Here is a 14,712-nt window from a genome sequence, read left to right on the forward strand (position 1 = left end):
TTTGGAAATATTCTGGGCCTCGGCTCTTTAAGCTCAGTTGGTTAGAGTGTCTTTCCCAAATGACAACGTTGTGGGTTCGATCTCAGGACAGGGCATACATGGGAAGCAACCAATGAATGCACAACTGAGTGGAACAACAAATGAATGCTTCTCTTTTTCCTCCCCTCCCTTTTCCTTCCTCTCTCTGTTCCTCAAAAAGAAAAAGAAAAAGAATTAATAAAATATTAATCCCTGGCCGGATAGCTCTGTTGGTTGGAACGTCATCCCAAAGCACAGAGGTTGCTGGTTCGATCCCAGTCAGGACACATCCTTTATGTGCCTGTCTTTCTGTCTCTCTCTAAAAAAATATTCTGGCTGCAGAAATAAAATGAATTGGAAAAGACCATAATGATGAGAATCGATCAATTGGAAAAAAATTTCTAATAACTCAAGGGAAATGATGGTACTTTGGAGTAGGAGGTGGTGAAGAGGGTGGGGTTAAGTAGATGAACTCAAATGGTATATAAAATCAAATTTTGCCTGACCTGCGGTGGCACAGTGGGTAAAAGTGTCGACCTGGAACACTGAGGTTGCTGGTTCGAAACCCTGGGCTTCCCTGGTCAATGCACATATGGGAGTTGATGCTTTCTGCTCCTCCCTCCCTTCTCTCTCTGTCTGTCTCTCTCTCTCTGTCTCCTCTTTCTAAAATGAATAAATAAAACCTTTTAAAAAATCAAATTTTAATGATTGATATGGGGTAATTTGTAAAAGGTTGGTATCAAAATTGATACCAACTTAAGCAGATACGCAGAAGAGGGTGCAAACCACTGGTGTGGGGACACTAAAGGAGGCCTGCTATGGAGAAGTGCAGCATGTATCATGAGTTAGTTTGGGGACATGGATTTGAGTGGTGTTGAGACATTAAGAGAAAATGTCAAGTTAGCAGTTGACCATAGAGGTCTCGAGTTCAGAAGAGGAGTCCAGAACTAGAGATAATCAGTTTGGGTATTTTTTTCATTGAAGCTGTGAGTGTGGATCAAATCACTCAAGGAAGAATATAGGGTGAGAAGAAGAAATGTGTAGCCTGAGCCTTGATGAACTTTGACATTTAATTGTTGGTAAAAACATGAACTCACAGGACCGGAGAGGTACGAGGAAAGCCAGTAGAGTATGTGTGCCAAGAAGAGAGCTGCATTGCAAATAGCAAATCTTTTCATTTTGACCGACTCGAGAAGTGAAAAACTATATATTTTTGTAGTTTTAGTAGAAACTTTATCAAATAAGAATGGCTTATTGTTAGTATAACTTATTTTTTTCTCAGGTTTTAAGTCATTTTCTGTTCATCTGCTTTTCAGCTTCCCAAATGGTGGTGTTGTCTTCTCTTTCTTTTTGTTCATGTAGGTTCATGTCCCCCTACTTTTTCTTTTAAAATTAATAGACTTAGTTTTTTAGAGCAGTTTCAGCTTCACAGCAAAATTGAGTGGAAAAGAATTTTAGTGTGAAATGTTGAAAAAGTTCTGGAGGTAGATAGTGTGATGTTTGCTTAAAATGTGAATGTACTTAATGCCACTGAACTTAAAAGTGGTTTAAATGATAAATTTTGTTATTTATATTTTACTACAATGAGAACATTTTTAAAAATTGAGCAAAGCCTAATCAGGTGGTGGCTCAGTGGATAGAGTGTCAACCTGGGATGCTGACGTCCCAAGTTTGAAACCCCTAGGTTGCCTGCTTGAGCACAGGCTCATCTGGCTTGAGCACAGGTTTATGAGCATGGAATCATAGACATGACCCCATGGTCGCTGGCTTGAAGCCCAAGGTCACTGGCTTGAGCAAGGGGTCACTGGCTCTGCTGGAACCCCCCCCCCCTTCAAAGCATGTATGAGAAAGCAATCAATGAAGAAGTGGTGCAACTATGAGTTGATGCTTCTTGTCTCCCTTCCTGTCTCTCTGTCCCTGTCTGTCCCTTCTTTTCCCCCCCTTCTCACACACACTAAATAAAATTGAGTAAAAAGTATGACAAGTTCCTACATATTCCCTGCCCCACCACACAAGGAGTACCCCCTACTAGCAACATCCCCACGGGAGTGATATGTTTGTAAAAATTGATGAACGTACATAGACAAGTTGTTATCACTCAGTGTTCCTAATTTCTAGTTCGTTCTGTGTTGTACATTTTGTGGGTTTTGACAAATATGTAATGGTGTGTATCTACCATTATAGTATGACACAGAATAGTTGACTACCACAGAAATCCCCTTTGCTCCTCCTAATCATCCCTCTCCTCCTCCACCCCTTGCCAATCACTGATCCTTTTACTTACCCATAGTTTTGTCTTTTCCAGAATGTTAAGTAGTTGGAGTCATAGTTTATATAGTGTTTTTCAGGTTGCCTTTGTTAAAGGTTTTAACTTCAGTGGCTCAAAGTTTTTTTTCTAAAATAAAGGGTTTATTAGGCCATTGCTAGCAAAAAGGGAGGCCAGTCTTGGGGCATGGAGTCTAAACCGTGAGCAGCATGGCTAGGAGAAAAGACAATATATCCCTGACTGGAGTTGAGCAAGCATTCTTACACAACATGGTGTGTGTGTGTTTGGGGGGGCAGATAGACGCTGTTGGGAAAGAATTGACTCTCACTGTAGACAGAGGGGATGGGAGTAGTTGAAGCAGGGCTAGTTCAGCAGAGTCCATAAAGCTCATGTGCAAACAAGAAGTGCAGTCTCCTGGGTTTGACAGTGCCTGGCTATTCTCCCTTTTTAGAAATAGCCACCTGAAAGTTAATTTAATAATTCTAATATACACTATGGAATGTGAGCGGTCTTTTCTTAATTGCACTGCAGTTCTTAACTGATTAACCCCTTTTGTCTTTTCCTTCACCTGTAATTTAATTTAGGACCTCTCAGAATTTGGTCACCTTCTTTTTTACTTGGCAATATTGCATTTAAGGTTTTCCATGTGTTTTTGTGGCTTTTTGAGCGCTTCCCATCCTCCTCTTTTTCACAGCTTTAGCGATATGAAATTGACATACAATAAATTTCATATTTTATTAATTTTATTTTTTAGTGAGAGAGATAGACAGGAAGGGAGAGAGAAGAGAATCATCAACTGGTAGTTGCAGCACTTTAGTTGTTCATTGATTACGTCTCATACATGCTTTGATGCAGAGTTCCAGCCAAGCCAGCAGACCTTGGGCTTCAAGCCAGCAGACCTTGGGCTTTACGCCAGCGACCTTGGGCTCAAGCTAGTGACCTGGGGTTCCAAGCCAGTGACCTTGGGCTCTAAGCCAGCGACCATGGGATCATATCGATCCCATGTTCAAGCCAGTGACCTGTGTTCAAGCTGGTGAGCCTGTGTTCAACCTGGTAGCCCTCGGGTTTTGAACCTGGGACATCAGTGTCCCAGGTTGATGCTCTATCCACTGCATCACCACTGGTCAGGCCGCATATATTTAAAGTATAGAATTTAATAAATTTTTACCTGTGTAGATGCCCATGGGACTTATCACCACGTTCAAGATAATGAGCATATAAATGACTTCAGAAAGTCTCCTCAACCCCTCCTTCCTGCCCCCCTTTCCCATCTCCAGGCAACCACTGATTTGCTTTGTATTACTGTAGAGTCATTTGCATTTTCTAGAAATTTATATCAAAGGACAGTGTATTTTCTTTTTTGAGGGAAAGGCTACGGCTTCTTTCATGCAGCACAATTACAACTGCTCACAAAAACTAGGGGATCAGGGAACGTCCAGTACTTTCAGCCTTTTTTTTTTTTTTTTTTTGGTATTTTTCTGAAGCTGGAAGTGGGGAGAGACAGTCAGACAGACTCCCACATGCGCCCAACCGGGATCCACCCGGCATGCCTACCAGGGGGCGAAGCTCTGCCCACCAGGGGCGAAGCTCTGCCCACTAGGGGGCGATGCTCTGCCCCTCCGGGGCGTCACTCTGTTGAGACCAGAGCCACTCTAGCACTTGGGGCAGAGGCCAAGGAGCCATACCCAGCACCCGGGCCATCTTTGCTCCAATGGAGCCTCGGTTGCGGGAGGAGAAGAGAGAGACAGAGAGGAAGGAGAGGGGGAGGGGTGGAGAAGCAAATGGGCGCTTCTCCTGTGTGCCCTGGCCGGGAATCAAACCCGGGACCTCTGCACGCCAGGCCGTCGCTCTACCACTGAGCCAGCCGGCCAGGGCCACTTTCAGCCTTTTGTATAAGCATTTTCACCAATGAAATAAAAGTTGATTTTGCATAATCAAACAACTTTCTTTGACTTGTCATTTGCTTTCTGATGTTCTTGTTTAATAAAAAAAAAAAGTCAAATGCTTTAATTGCTTCATATTCATTTTGAAATATCCCTTATTTTTTGTAAGCAGTATATTTTAGGATATGTTCATGTGTTTGCCTGTATTTATAATTTGTCCATATTTCATTGTATGGTTATTGCATAACCTATTTATTCTTCTGATGAAGATCTGGTTTATTTTAGTTTTGGCCTATTACAAATAAAGCTGCTAGGAACATCAGTATACAAATCTTTGTGTAAGCCCTGGCCAATTTTCTCAGTGGTAGAGCATTGGCCCAGCATGTGGAAGTCCTGGGTTCAATTCCCGGCCAGGGCACACAGGAAAAGTGCCCATCTGCTTCTCTACCCTTCTCCCTCTCCTTCCTCTCTGTCTCTCTCTTTTCCCCTCCCACAGCCAAGGCTCCGTTGGAACAAAGTTGACCTGGGCGCTGAGGATGGCTCTATGGCCTCTGCCTCAGGTGCTAGAATGGCTCCAGTTGCAACTGAGCAACGGCCGATATGGGCAGAGCATTGCCCCCTAGTGGGCCTGCTGGGTGGATCCTGGCCAGCTGCATGTGGGAGTCTGTCTCTCTGCCTCTCCGCTTCTCACTTCAGAAAAATACAAATAAACCCCCAAAAACATTGTGTAGACATATGTTTCTTTTTACCTTGGGTATAGCTAAATCTTGAATACACATTTAATGGCAGGGAACCAAAATATTTTTTTATGCAATTAAAAGATTATTAGAAAATAGACCTAAGAAACAAAATATCTAAAAAATATTAAGGTTTACTAATAAAAATGCCCTAGAAAGAAATGGAATCAAAATACATTGTTTGTGGCCCTGGCCGGTTGGCTCAGCGGTAGAGCGTCGGCCTAGCGTGCGGAGGACCCGGGTTCGATTCCCGGCCAGGGCACACAGGAGAAGCGCCCATTTGCTTCTCCACCCCTCCGCCGCGCTTTCCTCTCTGTCTCTCTCGTCCCCTCCCGCAGCCAAGGCTCCATAGGAGCAAAGATGGCCCGGGCGCTGGGGATGGCTCTGTGGCCTCTGCCCCAGGCGCTAAAGTGGCTCTGGTCGCAACATGGCAACGCCCAGGATGGGCAGAGCATCGCCCCCTGGTGGGCAGAGCTTCGCCCCTGGTGGGCGTGCCGGGTGGATCCCGGTCGGTCGCGTGCGGGAGTCTGTCTGACTGTCTCTCCCTATTTCCAGCTTCAGAAAAATGAAAAGAAAAAAAAAAAAATACATTGTTTGTTTTGGACTCCATCTTAATCTGCGGGAGTTTAGTAAGAACTTTACAGTGCTTATTTATTTATTCATTTTTTTTTAGAGAGGAGAGGGAGAGACAGAGAGAGAGAGAAGGGGGGCAGGAGCTGGAAGCATCAACTCCCATATGTGCCTTGACCAGGCAAGCCCAGGGTTTCGAACCGGTGACCTCAGCATTTCCAGGTCAATGCTTTTATCCACTGCGCCACCACAGGTCAAGCTTTACAGTGCTTAAATAATTTTAGCAGTAGAAATAAAATATTGTGTTCTTTTTTTTTTTTTCTGTGAAGGCAGATGACTAAAGGCAGACAATATATTTCTGAAATTATATTAAAGATTAAAATGAAAGAGTCTATCCTTTAGCTTAATATATGATTGTTATATAAGTTACAGCCAAATATGATGTTACTGGAAAAATCTAAGGAAATGGTTTTGTACATTTCATTTTTATTTCTTTTTTTAATAGCAGGACTCAGGACACACAGTAAAGTATCTTTAGTCTCTATACTCCCAGTAAGATTATCTGTTCTTTCCATATCTCTGCAGAACTGCAATCTGTTGAGATTTTGGGGAAAATTACTTTTATATTGTTTTATCCTAGCTTGAGAGCATCAGTTAAGGGCTACTTAGAAAACATTGCTGAAATTGTAAATACTTATCAAAACAGTTATGGCTAGCTGCCTTCATAATGAGTCAAAGTTTATTACTAGGAATAGTCACACTGAATATAAGAAGGGGCTAGCCTACTACTCTTGATATATTCTACCCACATAGTGTAGATTGAAACTTGTTAAGTGAATGTGCTATCACTTTCCAAATACATTTCAGTCTACAAATATTTATAGAGAACTTGTTATGTGTCGGACATGAGGTATTGAGCAGTACCAGTAGTGGATGAGAACATAGACAAACATTCTTGGTCTTGAACAAATCGTTTTGGTTTTTTTTTTTTTGACAGAGTGAGAGAGTCAGAGAGAGTCACAGAGAGAGAGAGTCAGAGAGAGGGATAGATAGGGACAGACAGACAGGAACAGAGAGAGATGAGAAGCATCAATCATCAATTTTTTGTTGCAACACCTTAGTTGTTCATTGATTGCTTTCTCATATGTGCCTTGACTGCGGGCCTTCAGCAGTCCAAGTAACCCAGGTGTAGTCAACCTTTTTATACCTACCGCCCACTTTTGTATCTCTGTTAGTAGTAAAATTCTCTAACCGCCCCCGGTTCCACAGTAATGGTGATTTATAGAGTAGGGAAGTAACTTTACTTTATAAAATTTATAAAGCAGAGTTACAGCAAGTTAAAGCATATAATAATAATTACTTACCAAGTACTTTATGTCGGATTTTCACTGTTTGGCAGAATAAATCTTTATAAAATAACTTACTATAGTTAAATCTATCTTTTTATTTATACTTTGGTTGCTCCGCTATTGTCCACCATGAAAGCTGGAATGCCCACTAGTGGGCGGTAGGGACCAGGTTGACTAGCACTGGTTAACCCCTTGCTTAAGTCAGCGACCTTGGGTCCAAGCTGGTGAGCTTTGCTCAAACCAGTTGAGCCCGTGCTCAAGCTGGCGACCTCGGGGTTTCGATCCTGGGTCCTCCGCATCCCAGTCCGACACTCCATCCACTGTGCCACCTCCTGGTCAGGCAAACAAATCGTTTCTTAGAGCATCGGTTTAAAAACCTTTCAAGTGAGGATCATGCTGGACTGAAAAGTCCCCCCCCCCCCTTCGTAGTGTTTATAGAAGTTTGGGAGGTTTTCCTAAGAAAAATAACCATAACTATATTCAGGTTTTATCCTGTTTCAGTTTGTCCACACCAATGTTATCTTCAATTTTAAGCGTTTTGCAAACAAATGGTGTCCAACTTTGTCCAGTGCCTAGTATTATTTATATACTAAGTATTAGAAATAGAAAATAGGGTCTCAGTTTATATTATTTTTTAAAAATTGGCCCTGGCCAGTTGGTTCAGTGGTCAAGTGTTTGGGTTTGATTCCTGGTCAGGGCACGTAGGAGAAGCGACCATCTGCTTCTCCACCCCTCCCCTCCTTGTCTCTCTCTCTCTCTCTCTCTCTCTCTCTCTCTTCCCCTCCTGCAGTCATGGCTTGATTGGAGCAAGTGGGCCCTGGGCACTGAGGATGGCTCCATGGCCTCTGCCTCAGGTGCTAAGAAGAGCTCCATTGTTGAGCAAGCCCCTAGTGGGTTTGCTGGGTAGATCCTGATTGGGCTGCATATGGGAGTCTGTCTCTGCCTCCCTCCTCTCACTGAATTAAATAAGTAAATGATAGTTTAGAAACTATTGGTGACATTCGAAGTATTTCACCAATTGAAATATTAATTGAATAATTTACATTAACTGAAAACTTGAACCTTTATAATATATTTCTTTTGTCCATTTAAAGTTTTTAGATATTAATTTGGTGTCTACAAGTTATGATAATTCTGCTAGCTTATCTATAATTTATTTTTTAAATATATTAATTATTATTATTGTTCATCTTTTAGTTTCCTGATAAAATATGTATGTTTTTTAATGAGCTGATAGCAATCCAATTGATTTTAGAAAACTATAATTACATCCATCTCATGTACTGAGTTATTCAGTGGCTGATGTGTGGCAAATACATTTTTATGTTGCAGTTAGTGATGATATTGGGTGGGCTTCAGTTTTCTTTGTTTTTGTTTTTTAGCTTATAGCTACATGATCTTAATATACTAGCTTTTTCTTATTTGTAGAGATCCTGCATATTTTGATGAAAACTGGCTAAACAGAATCAAAACTGAAGTGGGAGATAATTGGAGGCTAAAGGTATTTTCTTTTTATTTTTCTATCTATAAATCTTTTACTTGTGTGTATATAGAATTTGTTGCTTTTGGATTAGATGTGTCCAGTGATCTTTAGAAATTTGGGCAGTCTTTAGTGAAATAATCTAGAATTGAAGATTGGAGGTAACTGGAAATTGCTCACCAAGATACAGTGCAAGTTAGTAAAACATAGTGACTGAGGCATGAACTCTAGAGCCAGAGTGCCTGTGTCCATATCACACTCTGCCATTTACTGTCTGTGGGGAGGTCTTCTAACCTTTCTGTGCCTCAGTTTCCCCATTTGTGAAACAAAAATTTTGATAAGATCCACCTCATAGAAATAAGTGAGTTAATATATGTAATGTACTTAGGATAGTGCCTAGCACATGTAGTGTTAGTTGCTAATGTTATTAATAATGAGAAAATATTGGTAAATAAGTGACCATTTTAAATGAACACATTGATTTTTAAGACATTTGATTTAGAAGGTTAAAATATGGAAAAATGAATATACTAGAATAAAGGAAATAAAATATATATTTTCCATGTCTCCAAATTTTTCTGAAATTATAAACATTATTTATGAAATATGTTAAAATACAGTTTTCATTTTTTGTTTTAATAAATGTCTTTGATTGCCATTGGACACACCACTGTGATTCAGCCTCTTTTATTTGATGGCCACAGGTTCTGCTGTCTTCTGCCATAGGGCATCTTCAATTACTGACATTGGCTTAGAACAGCTGGGTAGATGATCAACAAAATCAAATTCTGGGCACATTTAACTTAACACAAATGCTGCAAGCATATGAATTGAGTAAAAGAAAAAAAACAGATGAAAAAAATAATGGCTTACAATAAATAGTGCAGGTGATTCTGCCTGTCATTTCACCCAGATAACGTTTGACCAGAGAACCTGCTCTCTGGAGTGAGCTGCAGACTGGTCCACCAGGAACTCATGCCTGTTCATGAAAGAGTTAACCACCCTGATGTTGTATGAAGATTGCAGACGCAGTGATCTTAGTTGAATTTTCTTACTGCTCAGGGTGATTTCTGCCTTAGCAGTCCTTGACATACTTCTCTTATTTTAACCGGTCCTCAGTATAAAAAGGTTGAAAACCGTTAGCAGTTACTTTAAGAGATTTCCAAGGGTAATTCTGACTGTAATTTCTGCTTACTGCCTTTAACCTCAGACCCTAACCCCTATATAAGATGAAACTCCGTTTCGGGGGGCACTGAACGCAAGTCTTCATTAAGGGTGGTACATCTTTTCTTCAGCTGCAGAAAGTCTGAATAATGTAACCTTACTCTTCAGTCTTAAGTTACCTGCAATTTCTGTCAGTGGCCATAACATTGAAAATTTTACATTACTGGAAGCTTAATTCCTTACATAAATATCTTAGATTAAATAAATTAGGTCATGGAAAGTCCTTTTTTGATGGAGATGGTGATTCAAATGTGCTGTTAAATTTTATTCTTTATATTTACTTTGTAATTAACTGGATTAATTAGTTGATTTAGAACTTTTTAACCTGTATTTCAATCAGTGTTTGCCTTTTACCCAGTTGTTTTCTCTCTCTTTAAACAGATAAGCAATCTAAAGAAAATTTTAAAAGGAATTCTGGATTATAATCATGAGGTAAGGACTTTTTCCTCATTCTGCTTAGAAATATTGCTATAAGGTAGTTCAATTTTAGGCCCTGGCCGGTTGGCTCAGCAGTAGAGCATTGGCCTGGCATGTGGAAGTCCCGGGCTCGATTCCAGCCAGGACACACAGGAGAAGTGCCATCTGCTTCTCTACCCTTCCCCCTCTCTTCCCCTCCCACACACAAGGCTCCGTTGGAGCAAAGTTGGCCCAGGCGCTGAGGATGGCTCCATGGCCTCCGCCTCAGGCTCTAGAATGGTTCTGGTTAAAACAGCAATGCCTCAGAGGGGCCGAGCATCACCTCCTAGTGGGCACACCAGGTGGGTCCCAGTCGGATGCATTCAGGAGTCTATCTGTCTGCCTCCCCCCTGCTTCTCACTTTGGAAAAATACAAAAAAAAAAAAAGTTTAATTTAGTTTCAAGTAAAGGAAAAATTACCTCAAAGTTAACAGTTATCTTATTATTGTCTAGTTTATAGGATGTTGGTTCAAATAACCATCTATTGGCCCTGGCCAGCTGGCTCAGTGGTAGAACCAACATGTGGAAGTTCCGGGTTCGATTTCCAGTCGAAGCACACAGGAGAAGCAAGCATATGCTTCTCGACTCCTCCCCCCGCTTTTTCCCAACCTCCTATAGCCATGGCTAGAATGAGAAAGTTGGCCCAGGGACCTGAGTCTGCCTTCGAGGCTTCACCTCAGGCACTAAAATAGCTCGGTTGCTGAGCAACGGAGCAGTGACCCCAGATGGGCAGAACATCATCCCCAGACGAGGATTGCTGGGAAGATCCTGGTCAGGGTGTATGCGGGAGTCTGTCTCTCCACCTCACTGCCTCTCACTTGATTAAAAAGATATTAAAAAATCTATTATATGGTTACTAGAGAAATAGCTTTTACTATGATATGGATAATTTGTAGATAATACTAATTTCTGTTAATCTTGACTTTCTGCTGTTACTCTCTCCTTTCTTCCCTTACTTGTGACCATAGTTTAGAGTCCATGTATAATTAAAATCAACTCCCTTACCTACTTCCATTTTATTCCTTGATAAACACCCCTCCATTGATTAACTTAGTTTATCCACTGAGTCTGCATCAAAACAGTCAAGACATTGCTGAGGGGGAAATCAGACTGTGAAACTAGTTTTACTCTAAAATTCTAGTGGACACAATACAGCCTAGAAACCTATGTGTTTTCTTACTGGTTTTTTCCCCCAGAAGCTTACCTGCATTTATACCTACATTTATATTTATATACTTTCATCATCTCTGTATGTGACCCTACCATCTGCCCAACTGCTCAAGCCCAAACCTACAAATCATCCTATAGCCCTTTCCTTCTTTTGATGTCATTAGCAAGACTTACTATTAAACCTCTAAATTATAGCTTTCTCCCTCGCTGCAGCCACTACCCTATACCAAGCCATTATTATTACTCTTGCTTAGATTCCTAGAGAGGTCTGACTGGTGACATTGATTTTACTCTTGCTTCTGTACAGTCTGTTGTCCACTCTAAAGCCAGGATTTTTAAAAATATAAATCTGATTATATCACTCTCTCCTCAAAATCTTCTAGGGTTTCCTATGGCATTGAGAATCAAATCCTTACTTCTTAGCATGAGCCCCCAGGTACTGCATGACTCCTCTGACTTTCTCTTACATTGCTCTTCCCTGGCCCATAACACTGCAGCCATATTCATCCTGCTTCTGTGCTTTTTCACTGTAGGGTTATCAGTCAGAGACCTACCAGTTTGTCTGCATATAAGTCATTTCATTGGGGCCATTCAGTTTCCCCATAAAGGAATCTTCCATTCTCCTTCCTGATATAGGTGTCTTGCTATCAGCATTTTGGAGTCAAATAGAATGAAGGTGGCTAGAAGGAATCTTACCTTTGGGAACATGAAACTTTATTTATTTATGTATGTATTTATTTATTTAGAGAGAGAGAGACAGGGACAGACAGACAGGAAGGGGGAAAGATAAGAAGCATCAACTCATAGTTGTGGCACCTTAGTTGTCCATTGATTGCTTTCTCATACATGCCCTGACAGGGTTGGGGTTTCAGCTGAGCCAGTGACCCCTTGCTGAAGCCAGCAACCTTGGTCTTGAGCCAGTGACCTTGGGCTTCAAGCCAGTGACCTTAAGTTTTAAGCCAGCAACTTTTGGGCTCAAGCCAGCGACCATGGGATCATGTCTATGATCCCACGCACAAGCTGGTGACCCCACGCTCAAGCTGGCAAGCCCATGCTCGAGTCATATGAGCCCGCACTCAAACTGGCAAAACCGGGTTTCAAACCTGGATCCTCAGCGTCCTAAGCCGATACTCTATCCACTGCGTCACCAATTGGTCAGGTTGAACCTATGTTTAACATCCACTTTTTCTGGTGCCCTCTGGTTCAGAACCTCACTGACTCTAGTTTTTCAGAAAGTGCATATCTAGTTTTTCTGGGGGTGATGGAGGGATACCAGATTAAGGCCCAAACTTACCGTGACTCAAGATAGTTATAATTTAGGTGTATGGGAGATTGACATGACTCTGTCCTTAATAATGAGTTTCTGTTGCTGACAATCTAATCTCTGTCATTTACTTTATTTGGTTGTATAAATGTAAATGCAATTCTAATCCTTTTATCTCCATTCAGATTTTAGGACAGCAAATTAATGACTTTACCCTTCCTGATGTGAACCTTATTGGGGAGCATTCTGATGCTGCAGAGCTCGGAAGGATGCTTCAACTCATTTTAGGCTGTGCTGTGAACTGTGAACAGAAGCAAGGTAATTTATTTGAAGTTAGTGTATGCATTTAAAATAATGGAAGTAATACATATTGTAATATAGAAAATGTATAAAAATATATGTAATATATTAGTATGCATTTATAAATATATAATATATATTTAGTAATGTATTTTAAAGTTATATATATTGTTAATATATTTATAAGTCACCAGTGCAAACACTAACATCTTTTAAAGACTATTCTCAAAGAATGCTGTTTTCCCTGCTGTTTTTAGCTTAAAAGAGAGTTTTTGCAAGTTAAAATAAATTTGATTGCAATGATACTCTTTTTCTTTCTGCAAGACTACATAATTCTTTGAGTACATTATTTTTAACTACACCAAATGTGATGAAGTTTACTCTTAATTGGATAAGGTCCAGCTAAGTTAATAAATATAAATAATGATATACTGGATTGGTTCAGCTTTTGGAACTTAAAGTTAGGTGTTTTAGATTGCAAGTGTGAAGGATTTATCTTTAAAATATTTGCTGAACTCATGCATTATGCTGGGGCTAGGAACACAGTGTCAAACAAAGAAGACATGGTACCTGCCCACATGGAACTTGTACTTGAGTGGAGGTGAGGGGCAGTGAATAACGCCACACAGAACTAGGTAAGCTAAGTAATGATAAATGCTGTGAAGATCAAGTGTAATAGGGACAGTCTAGGCTTGGGTCAGGGAGGTTATTTAAGCGAATATATGGAGAATATGAGTTAAGAGTAATCTAAATAGTAGAAATTGAATGTCAGAAAGACCTATGCTACCGTTGAGGGATTAAGAAAACAACGATTAGAGTACTGAGGAGGACAGAGGGAGATGAAGCGGAACAACGGTAGCTGGGGGCTGTTCTAAATGTGTTCATTGTTATTTACGTGACCCTTGAAGAAGGTGGATTTTTTTAAGCCAAAAGAATTTTTTTTTTAACCATACCCCACCTGTGGTAATGCAGAACAGCTTTTCTTTTTTTTTTTTTTAATTTGCTGTCTGTAGTTTTTGTTTTGGTGTTCTAATTCTTTTTTTTTTCTTTTTTTTGTATTTTTCTTAAGCTGGAAACCAGGAGGCAGTCAGACAGACTCCCGCATACGCCCGACCAGGATTCACCTGGCACGCCACCAGGGGGCGATGCTCTGCCCATCCAGGGCGTCGCTCTGTTGCTACCAGAGCCATTCTAGCGCCTGAGGAGGCAGAGGCCACAGAGCCATCCCCAGCGCCTGGGCCATTCTTGCTCCAATGGAGCCTCGGCTGCGGGAGGGGAAGAGAGAGACAGAGAGGAAGGAGAGGGGGAGGGGTGGAGAAGCAGATGGGCGCTTCTCCTGTGTGCCCTGGCCGGGAATCGAACCCGGGACTCCTGCACGCCAGGCTGACACTCTACCACTGAGCCAACCGGCAGGGCCTTCTAATTCTTAGTTTAATAACAATCAACTTTTTTAAAAAAATATATGACTAGTTTTATTGGTTTCTGATTCAGGAACTTTTTCTAACAATATTTATTTGTCCCTAGCCCCATTCCTTTTAGATTTCAGCATGCTGTATTCTTACAGGAAAGTTGAGCTCATTTATTTAATTTAATTTGATAATTACAATAGAGAACTTTCTACATTTTGATTTTTATATATTTCTGAAATATCTAAATTTCTGTTAAAGATTAGAAGATTCTTATTAAATAAGAAGATTCAAGATGTATTAAATATCTAAGTAGATACTTTGATTTTAAAAGGTGGATGAAAAGTTATTTAATATAGTTTATTGAATTGAGATAGTAGTTTCTTATATATTTATTCTATAAGGTGATTCATCATCCCTTGGAATTATCTTTAGTACATAGCGTCCTTGGAAGTGTATAGCTGTTATATGAGTTGGCTAATCATATATATTACAGGGTAAGAGTAGGAAAAGACAAAGATTTTACATATATCCATATTTCTGTGGAAAAGAAGACAATTAGAGTATTTATCAAGTTTCTTGAACAAAT

General features: G+C 40.5%; 1 protein-coding gene across 1 annotated transcript in view; it reads left to right on the forward strand.

The window, feature by feature from the left end:
* The window catches only part of HOOK3 (hook microtubule tethering protein 3), a 96,788-nt gene that overhangs the window by 9,519 nt on the left and 72,557 nt on the right, over nt 1-14,712 (forward strand). The window contains exons 3-5 of the mRNA XM_066234104.1: nt 8,252-8,324; nt 9,909-9,959; nt 12,603-12,735. Of these exons, the coding sequence (XP_066090201.1) occupies nt 8,252-8,324; nt 9,909-9,959; nt 12,603-12,735 (257 nt within the window). The remainder of the gene's footprint in view (nt 1-8,251; nt 8,325-9,908; nt 9,960-12,602; nt 12,736-14,712) is intronic.

The sequence above is a fragment of the Saccopteryx bilineata genome, chromosome 6 (assembly GCF_036850765.1).
Source record: "Saccopteryx bilineata isolate mSacBil1 chromosome 6, mSacBil1_pri_phased_curated, whole genome shotgun sequence".
Taxonomy (NCBI): domain Eukaryota; kingdom Metazoa; phylum Chordata; class Mammalia; order Chiroptera; family Emballonuridae; genus Saccopteryx; species Saccopteryx bilineata.